Here is a 26,757-nt window from a genome sequence, read left to right as displayed (position 1 = left end):
TAGATTCGAAATTCAAATACGTCATTTGAAAGAGCAAAACAATGAATTGAGCACCAAAATGGAAACCATGCAGGAAGATTTCCAGAAGGTCAGTCAAACCTTTCAAAATGCTGGCATAGGAAACACCCCAGAATAGTGGATCAAATGGGTCACCAAACTGAAAAAGAATTATAATATACATGAAGGTCGAGCAAATAAGTTTTATCATGATTTACGAGTTGCAGAAGAAATACGCAATACGTCTGTTAGTGAATTGAAAAGATGTCAAGTCGAAAATCAAAGGTTGAATAGTGCTATGACTAATATGGAAGCATCATATCAGATCTATCAGCATGAGGTTAATACTGAATTAAAAGCCATTATCGAAAAGAACAAGACATTGAAAAAATATTTAGATGATTATGGAGATATTGTACGAGAACTCTGTAACCACGAAGATTTTCTCAAAAAAATGAACAACATTGTTTACAACTCCGAGAATCGACACGAAGGATAAAGGAAAAAGACAATATCATGAATAAAGCTGCTGCTCAAGCAAACAATGTGGCTCATAAGCTGGTGGACTTTGCTGGCTTCACGAGAGAATTAAAGCAGATGGATAATTCCACACCTGAGTATGAGTGGAAGTTAGTTTGGCTTTTAAGTGAAATAGAGAAATTAGGAGTGAAAGTTATTCCCTATATGTAAAGTTTTGTTAGGACTGAAAGTTGTCCCCCATGTAAGAGTTTTGTTTGATGTACCAAAACTTTTGTGTTTAATGAAATCTGTTCTAAGATGATCACTCTTGAGTAACACCTTTTCATATATGCATTTTCATTTTGCATCTTTGCATTTTCATTTTTGCATTCATACTTTTATGTTTATCTTTGCATTACACAGTTTGCATTTTTATTTTTGCATTTATGCATTTTAGTATTTACATTACATTTTTTAGTATTGTTATATACATTAAGTATAAAAACATGTTAATAATTAATGAAAGGTTTTGTAACAGTAAAACCAAGGTCATTCTTTCATTCTACTTTACCATTATCATGAAAACAATGGAGCAATCTTATGAGGGACTACAAGACCAGTGGCCAGAACAATTGACAGGGTTACCTCCGGATATAAGGAAAGAAACATCAGATTCAGTACCAGATGAATCAAATCAAATTATTCAGTATGAGACATCTGATAAAGAAGAGATAATTGATAAAGAGCAACCATGCTGTCAGATTGAAGAGTCGAAAATGGTAAAACCCTATGGGGCATCCCAATTGAACCCAAAGAATAGCCTTGTTCATTATTCGCAATATGAGGAAAGATTCAAGAAGATGGATGAAGCAATCAAAAATATGAAATGTGTTGATACTTCCCACAAAGAATTAGAAGCAAGAGAGCTCAGCTTGATTCCAGATTTGATTATTCCCCATGAATTCAAAATGCCTGATTTTGAGAAATATGATGGCACCAGTTGTCCCTTAATCCATTTGAGAATGTTTTGCAGAAAAATGGAAGGATATTTAAGTTCTAATGATCTATTAATTCACTCTTTCCATGATAGTCTTGTTGGCCCAACAGTAGTCTGGTACAATCAGTTGACCCAAGAACAGATCAAGAGATGGGTAGATTTAGCTGATGCATTTTTGAGACAATATCGGTATGTTAAAGGCTTAGCTCCAACACGTATGGATCTTCGAAGAGTAAAGAAGAAAACCAATGAAAGATTTCAAGAATATGCCCTAGGATGGAGAGGAGTGGCAGCACAAGTTCAACCTCCCATGTTAGAAGAAGAGATATCACGTATGTTTCGTGATTCCCTTCCCGCTCTTTTCTGCGAGTTGATGCAGGCAAATCCGACAAAGGAATTCGAGAATCTTGTGACAACTGGAGATTTAATTGAGAATGTAATCAGTGAAGAAAATTCAAAAGTCACATCCAGGAGCCCAACTGATCAGAAAACCAAAGCTGATGATGTAAATGTATGTCGCATCCAGAATCCCCGCAACTGCAAAAGAAAAAGAGCAAGTAACTGTTCGGATCGACCAAAGAAAGTCATGCGATCAAGAAAAACTTTGGAAGTATTCCAAACTTCCATTTCAGACTTGTATCCTCATTTGGTTAAAGGTCAATACATCACACGAAGACCAATGAAAATGTCACCAAACCCTTCTGCTCATAGCTATGATCAAAGTAGTGTTTGTGATTTTCACTTGGGAGTATTTGGGCATTCCACGGGCAATTGTAGGCAACTGTTAAAAGAAATAGAGATGCTTGTTGACAAAAGAGTCTTGACACAAGAAACGATCAAGGAATGGGGGGCAAATAAGGATAAAAATCCTGGGCCAAGTACACACCCAATAATAGATGAGTAATGATGCATAAACAAATGGAAGTGTTATCTACCACTGTAGTACTTTCTATTTTCAGCATCTTGTTTGAATATGTTTTTGTTCCTTTCCTTTTGGCAATAAATAAATATGTGTTTCTTTTATGGTTATGAGCAAGGAGTCAAATTTTAATCTCGAGATTATTGAGTATCAAGTAGATTAAATATTCTTTTAATTTTTCAAGAGTTATAGATCTATTGGCAAGTGGTAAAATTATATCTTCAATATCCCATCCAATGCCAATTACTCAAACCAAATCCTGACACTACAAAGATTCTGAAGAAATGTATCCACCTGTTTTTACACCTACTCCAGATGTTTACCTTTTCGGGTATAGTTGATTGATGATACTACATTCCACCATATACATGACGTCAAAAGTCACACATTTGTCTTTTCGAACACAAAACCATCATAAACCAAAAGATCTCAAAAGAACCAAACTTTCAATTATCCGTGAATCTTACTACAAGAAGAGACGAGATGAGGCATCAAGGACCAACTCATTGATGATAATTTCGAGTGATTAGGGCATACTCAAAGAAGAAGGGGAAAGTGATTGATTGAAATAAATATATCATGCATTAATTACATTTTTTCATGTAAATAAAGTTAATCTTGAATATTCATCCCCCTGTGGATACCTCTTTTTACAAAGGTTTCTGTGTATGAGATGATGAACGGCATTGTTTCATTTATCCTTTAATATATATATATATATATATATATATATATATATATCCTTTGTTGTCCCCATTTGAGCCTGAATAATTTTTTTCTAATTCAACCCTAACCAAGGATCACCCTCTACATTGGGGGGTAAGGTAAAGGATATTGGCTCATAAGAATAAAGATTGTCAATACAGCTTTATTACGAAGACAAGTTTCCATGAAGTCATGAAAGTTTTGAACTACAAAGTATGTCAAATACAGAGTGCTTGAAGATCAATCCAATCAAGAATAATGGAAAACCTCCAAAATACAAAAGGAAAAGGAGGTGCTCAAAGCAATTGAAGTATTATACTCATCCAGCAAAGAAAGAAGAAAAAAAAAAGAAAAAAAAAGGGAAATTGAATCAAGATGGGTGACTTATTGAGCCTCAAGTTACAAGGTTGATCAAGTACAAACAAGAAGAGCAAGAAATGCTGGAGATATGAGAAAATGGAAATGAATCCAAAATTTGGCAGTCTAGAGGGATCCAGTTGATGGAAAATTCCCCAGCAAGGCAGATCCAAGTCAAACAAAACAAGATTGATGGCATCAGAATGAATTGATCCTTGGTTTGATTACCCTTAAACACTTATTTGGGCCTTTTTATCCCTTTCTATCTTTCGTAACCATAAGCCATGGCCTACGTTACGTACCTAAAAAGTCCATTTTAATCATACATGCATTTCTAAGTAAAAGAGAATATCTTCAGAATTCATTCTGCCTCTCAAGATTGATTTTTATTTGCAAAAATTGGTTTTTAAAATCTTTAATGCATAATATGAAAAATGATAAAAAGAGGGTTCAAGATATAAATTTTTAAATAACATCTTAGAACCAAAGGAGGATTCGAGTTGAAAACCTGAAAAGGCGGCTCGAATGTTGAATGGTGCAACAAACGACATAAGAGATGATCTTAAGCTTTTAAATGAAGCACCGCACATCCCAAAGATGTTCCTGAGATTCTGGAATCAAGAAGTATCTCTACAAGATGAGCATAACAACTATTTCTTCAAATTAGTGGAAGCCCGAAGCGACATACTAAACCAACTTGAAAAAACCTACCAGAATCCACCTACACCTTAAATCAGTCAATAGTTTTGACACTTGCCATAGGACTATGATTTTTGAATGATTTAAAAGTGTAGTTGATTTATTTGATATTCATTAAACTCACTGTTTATAATTTGATTATATTGTGAACCTGAAAGGGGTAATACTTTGCAAAATTCTTTCATTCTTCAATAAAGAAAGGAGAAAAAACATTTTCAAACAGTACAGTCTCAAATGAGGAAGGTCTTTAAAGCAATTGTTGCTTATTCTACCTCTGTTGTAGAAAAAAAAAAGAATGAACGAGGCTAGAATAATGAAGCACTTCACATTTTTGAAGGCAAGTGGTCCAAAAAGCCAGAAAGTCTGGAGAATTGAAATTGTAACACTCTCCTATGACATTATTAGCAGCTCATCAAGAAAGATTATCGTTTATCTCATGCTGAGGGCAATAAGCATCACCAGACAGATTATTTTCCCCAACCATCAATTCATGTTCTCTAAAAGATTACATCATAGAGCCATGAACAAGCCACTACCTACACTCTGGTGTTGGCTCAAGTCTTGATACATCATTGCTACTTTTTCTATGATAATCATTTTCTTTGTCAAGATGATATCCATTGTGTCCTTCAGAAGATTGCTGAATTTGAATTGGAGGACTTAGGGCACAGAACAAGACATTGGAACAGAATCTACCCTTATAGGCCTTTTATATAGGGTAACATTGGTTACAGGATTCCAAAAGTTAAAGATGACCAGTTTTACTGTCAACTAAACCGTTCCATAATTTGAAAAGAGTGGGATATATTGGAGCAGCAGAAGAGATAGTTGTCATAGCATTCATTGCAAGAAAATTCACCAACAAAAATCTTCTATTTCATCCTGATGATGTTTATTTCTTCCAGTAAGGTTGTTACGCTGGATGCCACCGACAACAAGGTCGAATTCGACAAATCTACTCATCAATTGCTCCAACCGATCATTATTCAGTTCTTGCACATCTGTTTTCAAAGATATGCCAAGACAGTAGAAGACAGCCTCTGCATCACTGATCCCAGAAGAAAAAAGACAGGACATGGATACCACCGGGGAACATGTCTCTAGCAGATCCTCCTCCTCGTGTATGGTTTTTAGGGAAACCTAGAAGCATTTCCGCCTCATCAGGTTCAAGTGGAACCATTTTATTCCTTCTAATCCATACCAGATTCCATTTTCAAGCACTCATCAAGAACATACTTCTGGACACTCGAAGGAAGACCATCATTTCTTTGTCAATGGAAAAGCATCAGCACATGGAGGAAGCAGAATAAGAGAAAATCTGTTCTCAATTGGCAGAATTATGAATATAGCCCTTTTCAGTGTAATAGCATGAAAATGCTTCGAATCTACAAATTCTGGCTCTACATCGAATAAGTACTGTGATATTCCTGTCCAAATATTAACTGGAACAAGTGCCATGTGCTCATAGTAGAAATAAGAAGACCCAATAGTATATTCTGGAAGTGTTCTTTGAGTTATCTGATCTGGTTTGGTATGAAACCAAAATCAATCATTGGATTTGAAAGATGAATTTGCTCATGGTAGAAATAAGGAGGCTCAATAGCATCTTCTGGAAGTGTTCTTTGAGCTATCTGATTTGATTTGGTATGAACTCCAAAATCAATCATTGGATTTGAAAGATGAATTTGTTCATGGTAGAAATAAGGAGGCTCAATAGCATCTTCTGGAAGTGTTCTTTGAGCTATCTGATTTGATTTGGTATGAACTCCAAAATCAATCATTGGATTTGAAAGATGAATTTTGCTCATAGTAGAAATAATGAGACCCAATAGCATCTTCTGGAAGTGTTCTTTGAGTTATCTGATCTGATTCGGTAGGAATCCCAGAACCGATCATTGGAATTGAAAGGTGAACTGCATGATCATCTTCATTAAGAAGCTTCTTTTCAAGCTTCCTCTGCTTCTTCCTTTTCCACAAATCATAGCCCAAGTTTCGCCTTTGCTTGTAATTGGGATCATTGCATAATGACTTCATATCTTCTACCATAAGAAGTGCGTCAGTAACCTTAGCCATTTGATCAGCACATATAAAATCTGTCAATTCTGCAATTGATGAATCTGAACCACATATCTCCATGGTTATTGAAGCTTCAGCCTCTGAGAATCCCATTTTTATCAAGTATAACAGTTTACTCTCCTCATCAGAATCAGAATTCATGATTTCCTCGATATCAGAAGAACTATCAATATATGTGAAATCATCCTGAAAGATCGCTTCATAATCAGATGAGTTGTTATCAGAATCAACATGTTGCATGGGTGCGTATTTTTGATGAGCTTGTACCATTGTATATGTAGTCTTGCCATTGCATCAGATTATTGTTTGCATAAATTGGTTTCTCTCCCACAGAAAAGTATATTTCAGATATGGCCTTCACTGAAAGATGATAAGCCATTGTGTCAGCCTGGAACGGATTACTAAGCTATTTTTACTTCACTGTCTGACTAAATCCCTCCAGATACAGAATATGGTCACCTCATTCAGAAGACACATATCTCAGACGTTTCTGTTAGAATGATTGAATACTTCTTAAGTTTGTGATAACATGAAGAGAATTTCAGTTACTTGATAACACTACTGTTTAGTGACACCAGAATGAGAGTATTCAAGATAAATAGATTTGGGGCACGAATAAAGCTACAAGTAACTACAACAATTCATTATTGGACCTCGTGGGGATCATGACATTCCAGTCAAACAGAGATTGAGAGTGAATCAGATAAATCTAGAGGGACATCTTGAGGGCCCATTTCAACCAGAAATAGAATATTGGGGCATTTTGAAGGCTCACAGCAATATGAATATTTGGGCATTCTTGGAGGCTCATCTCAACAAGAAGTAATGTTGAGCACACTTTTAACATCTGTATCAGCAAATATTGGGGCATTTTAAAGCTCACTTCAGACAGATCCATATGGGGTATTTTGAAGACTCAGATTAACAAGAAGCAAATATTGGAAAACCCTTTTCAAACAGAATCAGAAATATTGAAATATTCTGAATATTTATCAGCAAAATGTTGGGGCATGCTGAAAACCCATTTCAATCAGAATCAGAACTGTTGATGCATTTTGAACACTTGTATTAGCCAATGTTGGGGCATGTTGAAGGCCCATATCATCCTGTGTCAAGATCATTGATTTAAGAAAATGATTCCAATGAGACAGAAAGATATGAAGAATGAAAATGGTGAAACAGTGACAGTCCAGCTGACTATACATAATTGCTTCGTTCATTAGGAAGTTACATTATGATCATGTTGTTGAACAAATGTTTACTCAACAAGTATGTTTTCAAATACCTAATCTTCTTAACTATATGTCACATGATAGTATGTTCTTTGTTAAGCTACATTACGGTTACATGAATAAAGATGATCCCCAGGCAGACTACTCGATCCAGGGTTCAGTTCCTCAAGATCTCATCTTTGAATTTTGTATTCTGTGTGTCGGTGACAATTGAAAATATTTCTTTGAGATTCCTGGAAGTTAGTTTCAACCATATTATTGGGATTATGAAGCTGTTTTTCACATCAGTTTTTTACTTGATGACATTGAAGAAAGAAGCTCGACTTACATATATTAACATTTCTCGTTGTTACTGGGGTCATTATTGTTATCCAGGCTGAACTGATTTTTTATCTATTTTGGGTTATCACGTGCGTTTCATCTCCAGCAGCAAGAATTTCATGAACCTTTGTTCTGTACATGGATCCTATAGTTGATGTGTTTCTACTTCCTACAAAGATCATTATAGAAGAAAACGTGATCAGTATCACATTTTTCTTTGCCCGAGATGATATCAAGATCAGTTAGTGTCTCCTATTCAATTCGACACCAGCATATCTTGTGAATTTGACCAACTTTTTGGTCTTACCAACATTACACTTGAATCCCCACTGAGTTTTTGTTCTCAAATGGTTTTGTGACATCATTCAAAAGCTTTGAACACTAGGCAAATATCTTCAATGATTGAGAACATCTGAGCAGAAGCCACAAAAAAAGGATGAATGTGTTGTCAAATGTTTTATGAACATCTGAGCAGAAGCCACAAAAAAGGATGAATGTGTTGTCAAATATTTTATGAACATCATGAGCAGAAGCCACAGGAAAGGATGAATGCACTGTCAAATGTTTTACGAACCTGCTATTCTGATGCTGAACCAATGTTACGATCATATGGTTTCCATTTATTGATCCAAGATGAAATTTGTCTTCTTCAACCCCAAGATTAGAAGTAAGATATAATGAAGATTTCTTTCCACATAAGGGAGAGCTGAAATTTTAACAATAAGAAGCTATTTGAACGACAGGTTGTGGTTAAGCATCTCGACATGATATGGTTCAAGTTGCCTTGTTCGAGAACCAATTAAATGTGGAAACATGAAAGGAATTGGAATAAATCTTCCTTATGATATGTTTCAAGAGTCAAATCAGAACATACTCTACTCCCCTAATTAATCCCCGCTGAGTCACATATATACATCTACACTCTTCAAAGATGATAGATTCTCTTTTTAAAGATGATAGATTCTCTTTTCAAAGATGAAAGCCTTCTGGGATTTCTACACAAGTCCAAGCAAATAAAGTTGGTTTTATCTAAGATAAAATGGGGCATCAGGGTCATAATTTTGACTACAATAAGAGTTCCACAAGTAAAATATTTCTTCTAAGAATTAAATGAAGCAAAGAAGGCACCACGATACAAGTTGATCAGATGATTCTGCAGAAATACAAGCTTGATAGCATAAGTTTCTACACTGATATCTAGAGGTAACCCTGGCAATAAATGATGAAGTGAAGGAAGACCAAGTTCACCACTTTGAAGTCAAATGAAGATTGCATCAACATTCATGCATTCATAAGAACATCATTTGCACAATAGACAATGCATTACATTGATACATCTGAGTGCATTCAAACATGAAGTTTTACAGATCTTCGGAAGAACAAGAAGATTCATGGTAAGAAATACCTTACAAGAAGAAGGTATTCAAAACCGTAAATACAGGAATCGCGCAAACAGCTGAAGAATAGATAGACGTAATCCACAAAAATGAGCATTATCTTGAGATTGGGGCATGTTACCCAATCAACATGTTATTTCAAAAAAAAAATAATAAATAAATAAATAAAAAAAATGAGAAAATGATTTTCATAGTTTCTCATTTTATCTTTTCTAAAATGAAATTGTTGAAAAGTAAGAAAACGATTTTCTTAGTTTTTTTACTTAGTAAACTATTTCCAACAACCTTATCTTGAGATTGGGGCATGTTACCCAATCAACATGTTATTTTGAAAAATAATGAGAAAACGATTTCCATAGTTTCTCATTCAATCTTTTCTAAAAATGAAATTGTTGAAAAGTAAGAAAACGATTTCCTTAGTTTTTTTACTTAATAAACTATTTCCCACATCTGTAAGTCCTTCAGTGCATGATGTTTCCAAAAAGCCTTCGGGAGCTTTTTGATGTTTTCAAATCCTCAGGGTCATCTGTAAGTCCTTCAGTGCATGATGTTTCCAAAAAGCCTTCGGGAGCTTTTTGATGTTTTCAAATCCTCAGGGTCATCTGTAAGTCCTGCAGTGCATGATGTTTCCAAAAAGCCTTCGGGAGCTTTTTGATGTTTTCAAATCCTCAGGGTCATCTATAAGTCCTTCAGTGCATGATGTTTCCAAAAAGCCTTCGGGAGCTTTTTGATGTTTTCAAATCCTCAAGGTCATCTGTAAGTCCTGCAGTGCATGATGTTTCCAAAAAGCCTTCGGGAGCTTTTTGATGTTTTCAAATCCTCAGGGTCATCTGTAAGTCCTTCAGTGCATGATGTTTCCAAAAAGCCTTCGGGAGCTTTTTGATGTTTTCAAACCCTCAGGGTCATCCGAAAGTCCTGCAGTGCATGATGTTTCCAAAAAGCCTTTGGGAGCTTTTTGATGTTTTCAAATCCTCAGGGTCATCTGTAAGTCCTGCAGTGCATGATGTTTCCAAAAAACCTTCGGGAGCTTTTTGATGTTTTTAAACCCTCGGGGTCATTCATAAGACCTCTGGGCAGAATGTTTTCAACATTTCCATATTACTTAAAATAAGCCGAATGAAAAATTATTGTCTTTTTCGTCTTTACTATATTCTTGTTAACACAAGAATGAGCAAAGAGGGGCAGCTGTAGACATTAATTTTTTCATAATAATAATTATAATTATTATTAATATAATATATTATTATTATTATTTATTATTAAATATATATATATATTACAAATTACATCAGAAGCCCAAAAGACCCTCAGGCCCAATTTACAAACCCAAACAAAGAGGCCCGATCAGCCAACTGGCCCATCTAAACCCTAAACCCAATTTAGGGTTTGTATCATCTCTAGCCGCCTCATCATCACAACCGTTGGATCTGAGAGATCCAACGGTCCACAGGAGGTCCAACACGATGCAACTAGGGTTTCTAAACCCTAGTTTCTACGTGGCCACATCCCAGCCGCCGCTCCAAAGTTCCAGTGAGTTCCAGCCGCCTTGCCGACGCTTCAGTGCCACGATGACTCCAACAGAAGACTCCAGAAGCTCTGCTGCAACGATAACAGCCGCCCACGTCGAGCTCTATGGTGAGTCACCACCATGATATGGTGACTCACCAAACTCGACCCTCTATTGTCCGGTCCGACGAGAGCCTCGGTGGTGGCTATAAAAGCCACCACACCTGCAAGAAAGACAGACAGAGAGCAACGGAGAACAACAGAGAAACAGACGAAGAGAGAACAAAAAGGGAGAGATACGAACAGCAACCAACAACCAGACCAAAACAGAAACGAAGAGAATAAGAGGAACTTACCCTTGAAGCCTCGCTCATTGCCGGAAATCCCAAGCGTCACCGGAGTCTCATTTTTCGAAGGTAAAAAAATTAGATCTACAGGAATCTAAGGGTTTTTAGGGAAAACAAAGACCGGAATCGGTCTTAGAGCGTTTAGATCTATATTTTAGGTAAATTTGGGAATTTCCGACCACCGGAGGCGGTGGCCGGCGGCGGAACTTGCGGCGGATCATGGTTGCCGGCCGGTGGTCAGCTCTCTCTCCGGGGGAGAGTTTAGAGAGAGCAGAGAGAGTTTTCTCTCTCAGAGAAAGAAAGAAAAGAAAGAAATGAGGAAGATGGCACATAAGGGCCGGCCGATTGGGTATTTAAAACCTTCCCCAAACGACGTCATTTTGGGGAGGGTATTTTTGTAATTTCATAAAGGGTAAACCCCGTCCGCAGTGCTCCAAATTTGTATACCTTTCAATTTAGTCACTAAAAGCAATTTTTGATTCTTTTAATTATGTCATTCAATTTTATTTTATTACATTTTAGTCATTATCAGTTTATATATATATTTAGGGTAAATAACTGATTTAGTACCTTATAATTTTATTAACATTTATTTTAACCCGATTAATTAAATAAGGCTAAATTACATTTTTAGCACTTAGAATTTTTATTTATTCGAGATAGAGCCTTTAAACTTTGATAAATTTTATTTTAATCACTGATTAATTAATTAAGGGTTAATTACACTATTAGTAATTTTATTTTATGATGATTCGAATTATGTTCATTAATTTAAATAATTTTACATTTATTATTATTTTATTTATTTTAGTCATTGTTTAGTTATATTTTAACTTAATTTAATTTTTATTATTTTTTAATATATTTTAAATCATTACTTTAATTATTGTTTTACTATATTATAAATATATATATTATTTATTATTTAATAATGTTTATTTATTTTCAATATCAAAGAAAAGGGCAGTCTTAATACAACTGGATGTCCTATTCTGGTATTTTAAATATCTAAATATTATAAAAATTATAATTTAGTTTTATTACATTTTTAATATTTATTTTTATTTATTAATATCAAAGAAAAGAGCTGTCTTAAGTCACCTAGAAGCCATTTTATGATATTTTTAAATAAATAAATAAAATATTTAATTTTTATTTTTTAAGAAAATATTTTTAGTTATTTATTTTATTTTTTAATATCGAAGAAAAGAGCTGTCTTAAGGTACCTAGAAGCCCTTTTCTGATATTTCTAAATAAGTAAATATCTTATTTATGTATATTAATATATTTTCTTAAAATTATTTGAAATAGTAGAATTATGAATTAAATATATCTTTGAATTTTTAAATTAATAATAATAGAGACAATTTATAATTAAAAAGTACCAATTTTGGGCGTTGTAGGGGTGCTAATCCTTCCCTAACCGTTACCGACCACGAATCCCTTTTTATTATTAAAAAGAACGAATTTTGGTTAAAACGCAGATCAATCTATCTTTTAATTGATGTTTTCTTAAAAACTCTTTTAAAAGATATTTTTTAGGTATTCGACCTACCTGACCCAAAAGGCCGATGGCGACTCCCAAATTATTTTCAAAACCATTTATTCACATCAATTTTCCCGCCGAGAATAAATATTTCGTGCCCGGACGAAAACCGGTTACGACACACAGCATTGGTTAATTTTTCTTATTTTCTGAGATTGATAATCAAATATTACACACAAGTTCAGTATTAGGGTCTACATTCAGGTAATTATAGTGCATATACATAAATTTTCTATGTAGATCATGCACGTAATCTGTTCGTATCATAGAATCGATTCCAATTGTGTCATTTCCGGGTCTAAGTCCCGAGGCTGCTTGAACACATTGTCTGTGGCTCGATAAGCATCAGCAATTTCCTTTCCTTGAGTTAAAACATCGGTTGGAACTGTTTGAAGCAGGCTACCAATGGAAAGTGCGTATATAAGGAAATGAAGTTTTGCTTGTCGAGAACGCGGAGGCATCAATGATAGTATATGTATATGGCAAGTGTAAAGCAATAATACCTATCAAGGGCACTGAGGGCAGTACCAATATGTGCCTTCATTGCTTTTACCGAGGCATCTGGCTCATTTCTTGAGGCATGTAGCATCAAGGAGTCTAGTTCCTCCAATGCTCTAGTCATACAACAAGAATTGATTAAATTGCTGTCAAAGTTTGGTTGTTTGAAAGACATAGAATTGCTAAAATGAAATTCATCACAAATTGATCAGAATAAGTCAATAATCCATATCAGTCCAACTGAACCCAAAAATAATGTGAATTCAAAGCGATCCGATCAGTATCCAAAATAACCTGAACTTAAAATGAACAAAAAATAATGTGAACTCAAAGCGATCTGTCCCCAAAATAACATTAACTTAAAATGATTCAAACATATAGCTCAAAATGAAGTGTTCAGAACTCGAAATCTAAACCTACAATGGCCTGACTTGAAACCTGAACTCGAAATCTTAACCTACAATGAGTCAGGGACCTTACCTGAATAACTTGAACTCAAAATTTACTTGAACTAAAGTCTGAAAACCAATCTAGCCTACTTGATTGTCATGTTAAGGATGTGAAAACCAAGCTGCTCCATGGATTTCGTATAGATGCACCTTAAATGGGGAGTTTTCCTTTCTTTAAAAAAAATGGATACCCAAAGTGGAGTGGGATAAGTACAGTTAATGCTCGCTCTACAATACTTTGTGCAACTTTAAAAGTTACAGCTTATAGTATTTATATTAAACATAGATACTAAAATTATCGAATGTGTGAATATGTTGTATTTATGTACATATTTATACTTTATATACATATCAAACAGTTTTGTATACTAAAATCATGTTCATAAACATATATATTTTATAATATTAGATTGAAAAGTGATTAGTAAAAAGAAGTGAGGTAAAGCGATGTGAACAATTGCTTTCTATGAATGTGGATGTTGAAACCTGGAAGGGAAGTGAACTAGGCAATCCCAGCCCCCACCTTCTCTGTTGCCATCCTTAGTCTAAACTGAACATAAATTTTCAAAACTTTCATCCGTAGCTTAATTAGAATACCTGAGACATTGATCAACGTCTTTGAAAGCATTTTCGCCGTTCCCAGCATCAGAAGCATACTGTGCGACCTGAAGATCCGAGGAACATTGTTCAAAACCTCAGGAACTTAGTATAATACCAAAAAGGAAGAAAAAAACTGTCAAAAAACTAAAAGGGAATGACAAATGCAGATAGAAATAAAGGAAATGAACAAAATTTCCTCATCAAGTTGATAGTTCTCAGAAATGCAAATGCTTCTCTTTTTTGAAACTCGATTGTTCGTAGACCCTTCATCATGGAATGAATTCTTGAAAGTGCAACAAGTAATGTAAAAAGGAAACGAGAAGATCAGACAACTATCTACAATGCTTTGACTTACAGCTCGGATATTTACACGCAGAGATGCAGCCGGACCGGAACGTAGTAGGGATCTGCAGGTTGCATATTCTGGTTTATCATCAACTTCCAAAGTTTTCTCTGCAATGATTAGATGATTATAAATTACAAGTTTCACCACATTCTTCAATCTTTATTTAATGAATCCATGACATATGCAAGGATTATAAAATTAAAAGGGGTTTAAAAAGCAGGAACCGGGAGATCATTTACTGGGATAAACAAAGGTCATCATCAAAATCCAGCAAGAGCATCACTCATCCAGTAAAAGAAGCATTCATGAACAGTTTGGTTCGATTAATTTATCATGCAAAACAAAATGAATATGAGCAATATTTTGAGGCTCGTTATTAACCGAACTGAACATAAACAATACATGTTTAGCTCATTTATATTCGTTTCAAGCTCATTTAATAATAAATTAAAACTAGTCTATACCTATGAACATGTTTGTTTAATGTTCGCGAACATGTGTTGTTTAAACGAAGGAATACAAACATAATTTTAAAATTCCTAATAAACACCAACCGAGCACAAACAAACTTAAAACTAAACAATGAACACAGGAGGCTCATTCATTCAAGCTTTGGTGATTTAGAGCCCTACTAAAGCAACAAGAACGAGGTTTAATTATGAAATTCCCCTTTCAAAATCAAGATAACAAATCACAATTGAAGAGTTACCTAGGTCCTTAATCTGTAACTGAGTCAATATAACAGCAGGTACATAAACCTCAAGCGGATCCAGCTTTTTCCTGTTAAATTACATATCATTAACACAAAAATGACCAAATAAATAATACCCAGAAAGTACAATATAGAGATTCAAAAGGGTGTAAGTGATTAGTGATTACTTTTTCACGTATTTATCCAAAAAGCTACCTGCAGTAGCATCTGCGTGGGAATAATGAAAAATAATATCTTATAATTTTAGCTTTGAAGTAACTCTTTGCAAGACTGATAGTGATAGGTTCATAAATGAAAATAAATAAATAAAAACCTACAGTTGGGTGTAAGGAGGAAGTGAGAGAGAAACAGAGATATTGAGACCGACTGCCGGCTCTTCCGCCATTTCGGTGATGAGGCGGAAGACCTGACCGAGAATTGCTTTGATTTCGAGGTGGTTGAGTTGGAGGATGAAGTACGAGGAGCGGCGGGAGAAAGCGACGGAATGGGTTGCCGCCAGTTGACGCCGTTTCGACACAACATCGGTGGACTTGTCGCCGGAGAATATCACTGATATGAAAAAAAGATTCTTATCCGTTAGTTCATGTCTTTTAACGGTATTTGAAAAATCTGGTTGCCACAATAATTTAAGGTCAAATTCTATCACTATTCCATGTACTAACTACTATGTATAAATTATGAACTTAATCTTACATTTTAATTTAGTTAATTTTAGGTTATATCATAAATGAATATTTAAAATATAATCTTTTTAAATCCTACACTTAAAGTTATTATTTTAATTAAAATAAATATCTAAAATATTTTTTTAATTAAAATAAGTATTTAAAACATAATAATGTATTATCTTTTTCATTCAAGTACCTAAAATATTCATTAATTAATGTTATGTATTAATTTTTTAAAACTTAAATGAAAAATATTATATACTTATTTAGATAAAAAAGTTAAATACTTTATATACTTATTTACAATTTAAATGGTAATTACAATAAAAATTGAACCTATAATTTACGCATTATACAAATAATATTTAGCAAAGAAACCGAATGAAATCTGCTATAATACACCGATGCCCCTATCATTTTTGAACATAATAGACAGATTTTCGTGTTACAAGAACAAACTTTTAATTTTAAAATAATAAGATATTTTTTAAATAAAAAATAAAATATTTAATTTAAAATTTTGAAGAGTAACTATCTCAGTCTGTCCATCCCTGATTTCATGTGTACGATTGGTATCCATTGATTTGCTTTAATGCCGTCTTAATAAGCTTGTGAACTGTGTTCATTCTGGTTTTATTTAGTTGTAATTAAGTTAATCTTCATGTGGTTAAAGTTTTGAGCTGTAATTACTCTAGGCAAGTCCTATAAGCTTTATACAAGCATTTAGAAAGGTCTCATATGGCGATTGCCTCGTGTGATTCGAATTGAGTCGATTAAAAATATTAAATTAATCGAGTTTACAAGTACCGATTCATTATTCAAATCAAATTATGGTTCAGCATCATGATCATGAAGGAAACTACACACTAACAACAACTTGCTGAAGGCAACAGTTTCTCCCCTTTTAAACAAAGATCAACAAGGAGCTAATCATGAAAATGTATCAAACCCCGTGTAATAACAACTATATTCACAAATCATCATCCATCTTTCTTCCTTAAAGAGAGGTTAGTTATATTCACGTACATCGGCCAACGAGAACGACCGCCACGGCGACGACACGGCCGTTCTCGTTTGCGGGTGCAATGGAGGTAACCGGGGGCTCGAAGTCGATGAAGAATCTTCGCCTGTGCTTGAAAAGCTATCGGTTTCGGAGCTCATCACAACAGCAAGTGCCAATGAGCTTTTGCTTGAACTTATTGGTCGAATGAGTCTTTTGCTCCTGTTTTTGTCCCATATATGGTTGATTGCTAATAGGTTTCGTCTTCTTCTCGTGTAGACAGTCTCGGGCTTTGCTATGTCTTTAATGGAGGAAACTGAGTTCACTTCTGCTAAACTTGTGTATGATCTCGATTTTCCATTGTAGAAACTCGAGATGCTTCTTCTGTGAGATTCAAAAAACAGAAACCCAGATTTTATTTCAGCTTGTTAATCGATCAAAATCGACAAAAAAAGGAAGCATTTGTTTTGTTTACCTCATGGGCAGAACCTGTTCGAGGGAATTCATCATATCTAAAGGACCTTTATAAGAGCTTTGAACCTCGTTTTCCTCGCAATCGCCACCGTCCGATGATCTCCCAGACACGTCGTCGTCGTCATCGCTATTCCTCCCGATCGAAGATGATGACGTCGAGGACGAAGAACCTCTCCAGTCCTCTTCTACCTCCTCCGCCTTCGACAACCGCTTCATTTCCTTCACCGGAGACGGCGGGTATTCGAATCTGGAAATATCGCAGGCGCACCTCATAACGTGCCCAAACCCAGGTGTTTCGATCCTGTCCAACGCGATCGACATGGTTGAATCTTCAATCTTTCACCACCCAAAACAGCAAACCAAAAAAAAACAAAGAGAGAAAGGGAATCAAACGCAGATATGAAGGAAGGGGATGAGATGGATTTGGGAATTGTTTGTCTGTTGTAGTTAATTTTATATATATATATATATATATATATATATATATGTCGGGGATTGGATTGAATAAAGGCAACTGGCGACTCTTATCTTCATCCACTCGTTGTCAGAACATTTCCTTTTTTTTAATTTGTTAATTATCTTTTAGGATAAAGCACAATGAGGATGGGAGCCAGAGCTGATAGGGAAGATTTTATATGATTTTGAAATGAGAAAATAACCTGAGTGACTAAAAATGTCTTATAATATACGATTTTAATTATTTTTTTTTAGATTTGTCAAAATGACCAATTAAATCGCAATGCGATCGATAATTCGTAACACGATATCCGGTATCGTAAATCAGTTTCCAGATTCGCAACGCGATTCTGACTATCGCATTGCGATTTCCCAAATTCGCGTTGCGATTTTCCTAATTCGCGTTGCGATTTTCCTAATTCGCATTGCGATTTTTCTAATTCGCATTGCGATTTACGTAACCGCATTACGATTTACGTAATCGCATTGCGATTTAGTAAATCGCAATGAGATTATGACTATCGCAGTACTGAATTTCAAATTCGCAACTCGATTTCTGAATTCGCAACAGGTTTTAATTTTGCAACACAAATGTTTTGGGTATATAAATACGCAGCAGCAACAACTCATAACCTAAATCCCTAAATCGCAACTCATTCCATCTCTATCTATCACTCTCTCCGACGACATCCGTTCCTATATCCAACGACATCCTTCCCCATCCGGCAACAGGTTTTAGTTTCGCAGCTCGTTTGTTTAGTAAATTAATTTACAATAATGAAATCATCTAATGTTGATCGTGTTTGGATAGATTTGTGTTTTGGAGGGTAATGTGAGAATGCTCATGGTGTTTAGTAAATTAATTTACAATAATGAAATCATCTAATGTTACGTGTTACAAATAAATTGAATTTAGAGCCCCTAAGTGGATTTAGGCTATCTTATCAGAAAAATGGTAAAGTTTATTTGTTAACGACAATGAAGATGTTGAACGATTCATTGCTTACATTAGTGTTTCAAGTGATGATGTTACATTGTATGTTGTTGAACCTAGAAGTAGTGAAGTTGGGTCAGTAGCGGGTAGTAATCAACTAAGTTTTTCAACCCCAGTTTATGATGCTCAAAATTTAATAGTTCCACCACAATTTTATCACCAAGCAAATATTGTTTCACCACATTTCAAATACCAAACACAATCTCAAAACCCACAACCTTTCCCTAATCCAAATACCAATCAACTTTCAGCACCAAATTCCGGTTTTCGTATTGACCAGTTAGACGATGATGAGCCAACAAAAAAAAATGTGAGTACTAGTCAGTATTCCAAATTTGATCTTGGTCAATACCCGGACTTTGATCTTGGTCAATACTCGGATTTTAATGATTTTTCAGAAGAAGAAACAGACCATGCGTGTAATGATTTTGATATTGGTCAATACCCGAATTTTGATGATGAAACAGCCGTTGCCGAGGAAGATGTTGTTGATGATAATGAGGAGGAAGTGACGACTGTAAATGAACATGTTAAACATTCATTCTGTAATTTATATAACACTGAAGAAGAAAAAGAAGAAGAAAAAATCCCCAAAGAAAAGTCCCCGAAGAAAATGCCACGGGAGTATAACTGGAATATGCCAGAATTACTTCAGATACCGGAAGAAGAGTTGGTAAAGATAGCAGTTGATTGTCACACAAAAATTATTCGTATCAAGAAAGATGATTGTTTTGATACAAAGGAAGACTTGAAGATAGCTTTGTATACGAAATGTGTGGAAGATGGCTATCAACTAAAAGTTAACAAATCAAGCAAAAATCGTTTCGAAACAAGGTGTATGATTGACAAAAATTGTATGTGGCGTATGATTGTAAAGAGGATAAAAGATTGCGAAATGTTTCAAGTTAGGACTTTTATTGATAAACACACATGTTCAAGAACCCAAGTTTTTCCTCACCATAGACAGGTAAACAAAAAGGTGTTGGGTGGTTTTCTGGCTGAGTTAATGTTTTTGAATGGTAGGGTATATCGGGGACATGAAATTATGACTGACATGAATGCTCGGTTCAAGATTAGTATCTCATATTCTCAAGCTTGGAGAGCCAAATGTTATGCCTTGGAATTGTTGAGGGGGTCGCCAGAAGCATCGTTTGCCCAACTGCCGGCTTATTGGCACAATTTAAAGCTGAAAAATCCTGGGTCGGTAACTCATATCAAAACAGATAGAGATGGATGCTTTGAGTTGTTGTTTATCGCCATTGGTGCTGCGGTTAGTAAATCAATATAATTTTGTTGACTCATTTTTGTTAGTTATATGCATTTCACATTTAAATGATTATATTTCTTGTGTATATGATTTTGTAGATTCGTTCGTTTATTAATTGCATGCGCCCAGTTATTATAGTTGATGGAGCACATTTAAAAGGTCGATACCTTGGAGTAAACTTATTAGCAGTAGCCATGGATGCTAACAATGGGATACTGCCAATAGCTTATGGGGTTGGAAAATATGAAACCTCTGATTCATGGACATGTTTATGGGGCATCTTAGGGATTACATAGGTCCTATTAGCAATCTGACAATCATATCCGATAGGGCAAACTCAATTGACAACGCTGTTAGAAGGTATTTCCCAGATGCTTTTTATGGACTTTGTGGTGTTCATTTGTATAGAAATCTAAAATCAAGGTCTGCTGGTATAAAAAATCACAAATGGACATACTGGAAGGCTGTAAAAGCTTATCGGGAAGTGGATTTTAATAAGCATATAAACTGTTTAAGACATGTTTTGCCTCAGTGTGCTCAAACACTAGAAGATGTCGGGTTTGAAAGATGGTCAAGAGTACATCAACTTGGAGCAAGATATGGTTTCATGACGTCTAATAGTGCAGAATCAATCAACGCTCTAAGTCGTCATTCCCGGAAATTACCCATTACTATGTTAATGGAGTTTTTTCGAGCCTCTATTCAACAGTGGTACTACAAGAAAAGAAACCATGTAGGTATTATTTCTTTAAATTCGTAACTTATCATATATTTTACTAAGTATTATTTATTTAAATTTACAGGAACATTGGAACATCGTGTTACACCATGGACAGAAAAAAAGATAACGAAACGTGTTGTGAAGTCAACGTCATGGAGAGTTGAACCATGTTCAAACACTTTATTTGAAGTACTGGATAATAACTTAAATGGGCTTGTCGATCTAAATACAAAGACGTGTAGTTGTATGAAATGGCAAACATCTAGTTATCCGTGTGGACATGTTATAAAAGTTTCTCTTCATCTAAATCAAGATGATTCAAGCGCATACGCTATGGATTGCTACACTACAGAAGTATATCGACAGACTTATGGCGAGATTATCTACCCTATTCCACATCCTTCTGAGTGGGACATACCAGATGACTTACAAACAGTTTTGCCACCAGCCATTGACAGAAGGCTACCTGGCCGACCAAAAAGTCACGATCGTATAACGTCTAAGGGTGAAGAGAATAAGAGATCGACATGTAGTCGATGCAGGGAAAGTGGTCATACAAGGTTAACATGTGGATCACCAGTGCCATCACAATCATCTTTTCCTCTACCAAAATATGGATCCTCATCAAAATCCAAAGCTCATATGGTGTCAAGCAAAAGGCAATCAAAATCGCAATCATCTTTAAAATCTCAATCACAACCGGCTTCACCTTTTGGGACTGTTAACTTAGGTGATTTTTAAATGCAAACGTTGTATTATGTGGATTTTATGTGTGAACTTTTAACATTTTCAGTTAGGCATGTATTAGTAACTTGAGTTTGAAAATTGCTATGATATGTTCAGTTGTTATCACTTATGAGGCATTCATTTGACTATCGCAACACGGAAATGACGTTCGCAATCATCTTAATGTCTATCGCAACGCGGAAATGACTATCGCAATGCGAAATGAAAATCGTAAAGAGAGAATCGCAACGCGAAATGAAAATCGCAACGAGAGAATCGCAATGCGAAATGAAAATCGCAACGAGGGAATCGCAAAGCGAAATGAAAATCGCAACGCGAATTTAGTTTCGCGTTGCGATTTTGTCGTTGCGATTTTCATTTCGAGTTGCGATTCTCTCGTTGCGATTTTTATTTCGCATTGCGATAGTCATTTTTGCCTTCAACATAATGCATATTGAAATCAACAAAATCAACCATTACATTTCAATCAATTAAACAAGCACAAATAAGAATTATGTTCACATCAATTAAACAAATCAACTTTTACAAATCATATTTTACAAATCAATTAAACAATCAAAAAATAAGCAATAATTCTTATTTCCTCATCTACTATTGAATCAACTTTTGCAGCCATACATCATTTTCACGCAGCTCACTTCTGAGATTAACCTGCAGAAACCAAATATTTGCTCAAACAACACTTTCTACACATCTAAAACCTACAAACAACAAATTATTGAATTCTAGGTACTTAACCAAACATTTTCAAACCACAAGCCTATAAATTTACCAATTGTTTATGGACATTTTTATAACGCGGATGTAGGTAGGCAGCGTCTCGTATCTATCGATCTAGCCATATAGTGCCGAAACCACAAGCCTACTGCAGCTCTATCTCTATCGGTGGGAGGTAGATACTTTATACTTCCTGTGATCAAACGCTCCAACGCCAAGCATACGAGAGGACCACAATCCCCTCTGGGTCCTTTCGTTTGTTGTGGTGCGGTCTCGTCTCTGCTAACTGTAATATTGAGCTTCTTTGGCTTATTGTTTCCAGAACGAGTCCAATAATTTATCGCATCCAAGAATTTAGTCAAATGAGAGCTCCATCCCTTAATAATATCTCTTAAATCAGCCAATGATATGTAATTTATCATGCTATCATATACTATTGCCTTAAGGGATAGGAGCTGAAGCTCGACGAGAAGCCAATGTTTACGTTCCAAAACAGGGATAAACACCTGCAATCATAAGTAATAATTCATTTATTTGCGCACTTATTTATGAATACCTTTAAACTCAATCTAAAATAAATACTAACCTTATCGACCTCCCACCATGCATGATAAAGTTTAGCTTGTCCATTGCCCAACGCAAATGATTCATCTCGTTGATTCTTCAAGTGAACGGCGTTAAAAGACGTCGGCATAATTGTATATCGTGTATTTCTTTTATTTTCCTTAAGTTTCCTAATTATTAGAAGACGTGACACCCACGCATCGATATGTTGTTTTACAAAAAAAGACATATATTAGTAACTTACATAAATTTAAAAAAATAATCAAATTAAAATATAAGAAAAATATAAGACTTACCCCTCCATCGAAATAGCCATTGTCTTCGACCCCTAATAATACGCCCCACCAAGACCGATCAAGAAACAAATAGATATCATCGTTGAGCTTGCATATGTCAGTGAAACACCCCTGGCTCCGCTCACGTAGATAAAAATCAACTGCGGTCTTAGCCCAAAGGGTGTTATCCAGAATTGTGTCCGGTAGTTGTCTCATCTCCACTTCAGATACCGGTATGGTACTGGCCGGTAACTCATACGAGAGCCAACTTGAATCCATCATGTCCGGCACGTCAGAGGGTTTCTCAAGAATCCTACATATGACGCCATGTGAATCGGGCTCTTGAATGGTGGGAGGGACCTCTTCAACGATGACAGTGGCCTCTTGAACGGTGGGAGGGGACTCTCGAGGAATGATAGGGGCCTCTTCAACGATAGGAGTGGACTCTTGAGGGATGACAGACGAGTCGGGCTTCTTCTTGCGGTGTCTTCGCACTATTGGGGTGTACGGAGACTTAATAGCACATGCACGTCGTCTGATGCGTGAACTCTTTCGTGCAAGAAAAACCCGACGTAAAGCATCCACCTTATCGGGCAGCTAAATAATTAAATATAAATATCAGTAAATAAACAGACATGATATTTAAACAGTGAAAACAAAAACAAATATGTTTCAAACTTGCATTGAATTCACCCAAGTTATTATTCTATCATAGTTCACAAAATGCATCAGATAACAAAGGCAAATATGTTTCAAACTTGCAACACTGTCAACTTAGTATTTGTCTTTGTCTATTGGTGAAGTAATGCAATTCATTCAAGTTTCAATTTGCAGAAGAAGAATGGAACTTAAAATCGCAACGTGAAAAATGACTATCGCAACGCGAAATGAAAATCTCAACGCGAAATGAAAATCGCAACGACAAAATCGCAACGCGAAACCAAAAATCGCAACGCGATTGATTTTCATTTCGCGTTGCGATTTTCGTTTCACGTTGCGATTTTCATTCTCTCGTTGCGCTTTTCATTTCAACCAAAAGACAAAACAGTGTTACTAAATTAGTTTCAAGAATAAACTATTTCTTCTTCTTATGCAAATTGAAACTTGAATGGAATGCATTAGTTCAACCAAAAGACAAAACAAAGACAAATACTAACTTCATAGTATTAAAGAATACACAGTTTAGCAGAATTGGCAGCAAACGAACAAATTTACTTTCAACCAAAAGACAAAACAAAGACAAATACTAACTTCACAGTGTTAAAGAATACACAGTTTAGCAGAATTGGCAGCAACCGAGCAAATTTACTTTCAACCAAAAGACAAAACAAAGACAAATACTAACTTCGCAGTGTTAAAGAATACACAGTTTAGCAGAATTGGCAGCAACCGAATAAATTTACTTCAACCAAAAGACAAAACAAAAGACAAATACTAACTTCACAGTGTTAATAAACAGTTTAGCAGTATTGGCAGCAACCGAATAAATTTACTAAGCAATCTAAGTGAAATGGTTAATCTAAGTGAAATTACGAGTAAATTTATCATCAAGTTAAATATGGAAAATCTTAAACTTACCTCGTTGCGTAGAGTATGAACCTCATTATGCAACGATACTACCATCTCACGTAGAGCGGCAACCTCACCACGTAAAATAGACACCTCCACACGCCATGCACCATCGTTATCGCGTAGAGTACTGATCTCCTCACGCAAGGCATTGACCTTATCATGTAACTCCCTTAACTCATCCCGTGGAGGTGGAGAACAGGGAGATAGAAGTCGTGGCATCTTTGCCGGTCGCCTATTATGAGGTGATGGCGGAGAAGAGGCTCGATGATGTGACGGGATAGGTGATGGCTCTCGTTATAGAGGTGTATAGTCGGGTCGATCAAGTGATGGCTCTGGGTGAGGTTATGGATCTCGAAGTGGAGGAAGTGGAGGCTGCTCATCATTCATACCATTAAGAAAACGCTGACTAGCTTGCCACCAATCAGTGGCAAGCTCAGCCTCCGTGGGTGTCAGTCTCATTAATGGAGTGTTGGCCTTCTAAAAATATAAAAACTCAATCAAAGTTAAACGTCTACTATTAATAACTTGTTTATATATGATAGTATTTGTGTTAACTTACATTATTTATTGTCGCATATGGTATTAAGTATTCCCAATCCAACAGACGTTTCCTCTTCCAGGAAATAGCCCTAGGAATATCATTTGAGGTTTTTAATGCATATGTCTGCATGCTGGGGAAAGCCTCGAATATCCAAATCTACAAACAATATAATAACAAACATTAGTAATTGTTAAATAATTAATTATAATTTTGAAAACATTATATAGAAATTCTTACCTTAAAGGCCCAAACAAAGCCTGACAAAGTGTATTTCGACCCATCGCCCCGCAAACTTTTGCGGTCATCAAAGGCAGACGACAACTTAGTCCAGGTAGCTTTCCATATATACGAACCCCACGGAAACAGATTCCATGCATTTAGGTCCTCTACCAATAATATTAGCTCCTGAGGAATAGGTTGTCTGGCCTCTCTGCCTAAAAAGCCGGCATACAAAAGTAGTAGAAGGCATACTCGGACAACATCGACGTCATTCATCCGAGTAAAACCATCTTTCTTATTAAACAATTTCTTCAGGTCGTCGACGTGTAAGTTCGGCTTCTCTATTGACTCATCGGGAAAAACCCTGGATAACCATGATGGGCGGGTGATATGACGAGTGTACCGGCCTACATCATCGTGTTCGAATCGTAGACCAGTGATTAAGCAGAACTCCTTCCGCCCAAAACAAGTATACGCCGGTGGAAAATGAAACCATATCTCTTCCTCACCACGTTGTATACTGTCGGGTAGATCGCTAGTCATGGTCTGAAGCCACAAATGAGTCAAATTAGCATCTCCACCCGGATGTTGTACTCTCAGCCATGGCCCGAAGCAGGTTTCCTCAAACAATTTTCTTTGTGCAGGTGAAAGCTTCGAAGCAATTGTAGTGGCTAGGCTAACTTTATTCCTTAATGTCAATGAAGCCGAAAAATATTTCTACAAAAACAATAAACATACCAAGTTAGATATACCAAAAACTACACTGTGAAGATATATCAAAAACAATAAACATAAATAGTAGTTTATTCTTGAAACTAAAATTTGCAACACTGTTTTGTCTTTTGGTTGAAATGAAAATCGCAACGCGAGAATGAAAATCGCAACGCGGAAATGACTATCGCAACGCGAAATGAAAATCGCAACAAGAGAATCGCAACGCGAAATGAAAATCGCAATGCGATTTTGGTTTCGCGTTGCGATTATCTCGTTGCGATTTTCATTTCGCGTTGCGATTCTCTCGTTGCGATAGTCATTTCCGCGTTGCGATTTTCATTCTCGAAACTATTCTTCTTCTGCATTACTTCAACCAAAAGACAAAACAAAGACAAATACTAACTTCACAGGGTTAAATACTAAACAGTTTAGCAGTATTGACAGCAATCGAATGAATTTAATAAGAAATCTAAGTGAAATGGTTAATCTATTATTGAAATTACCAGTAAACTTATCATCAATTTCAATATGAAAAACCTAAAATAATGCAAAAATTTCAAAATAAAAATAATTAAAAAAACTAAGCCTCGGAGGTTGATTTTCCATTTCTGAATGATTGTGAGGGATTTCTGACCGTGAATGGTTGTGAGGGATTTCGCCGGCGA

General features: G+C 35.7%; 2 protein-coding genes across 2 annotated transcripts; both read right to left on the bottom strand.

Annotated features, from left to right (window-relative positions):
• Positions 1 to 12,743: 12,743 nt before the first annotated feature.
• On the bottom strand, positions 12,744 to 15,747 carry LOC120149921. Its single transcript, XM_039162631.1, has 7 exons — positions 15,481 to 15,747; positions 15,331 to 15,370; positions 15,161 to 15,231; positions 14,461 to 14,558; positions 14,103 to 14,170; positions 13,062 to 13,172; positions 12,744 to 12,957 (listed from the first exon to the last, which is right to left on the bottom strand). Exons 1-7 carry the CDS (start codon positions 15,683 to 15,685, stop codon positions 12,822 to 12,824), a joined length of 729 nt encoding a protein of 242 aa, XP_039018562.1. The 5' UTR covers positions 15,686 to 15,747; the 3' UTR covers positions 12,744 to 12,821.
• Positions 15,748 to 16,728: 981 nt separating this feature from the next.
• LOC120149922 lies at positions 16,729 to 17,743 on the bottom strand. Its single transcript, XM_039162632.1, has 2 exons — positions 17,307 to 17,743; positions 16,729 to 17,215 (listed from the first exon to the last, which is right to left on the bottom strand). Exons 1-2 carry the CDS (start codon positions 17,624 to 17,626, stop codon positions 16,840 to 16,842), a joined length of 696 nt encoding a protein of 231 aa, XP_039018563.1. The 5' UTR covers positions 17,627 to 17,743; the 3' UTR covers positions 16,729 to 16,839.
• Positions 17,744 to 26,757: the final 9,014 nt, after the last annotated feature.

Source organism: Hibiscus syriacus, unplaced genomic scaffold, assembly GCF_006381635.1.
Source record: "Hibiscus syriacus cultivar Baekdansim isolate YM2019G1 unplaced genomic scaffold, ASM638163v2 tig00111013_pilon, whole genome shotgun sequence".
Taxonomy (NCBI): domain Eukaryota; kingdom Viridiplantae; phylum Streptophyta; class Magnoliopsida; order Malvales; family Malvaceae; genus Hibiscus; species Hibiscus syriacus.
This window is presented reverse-complemented; position numbering and strand designations above follow the sequence as displayed.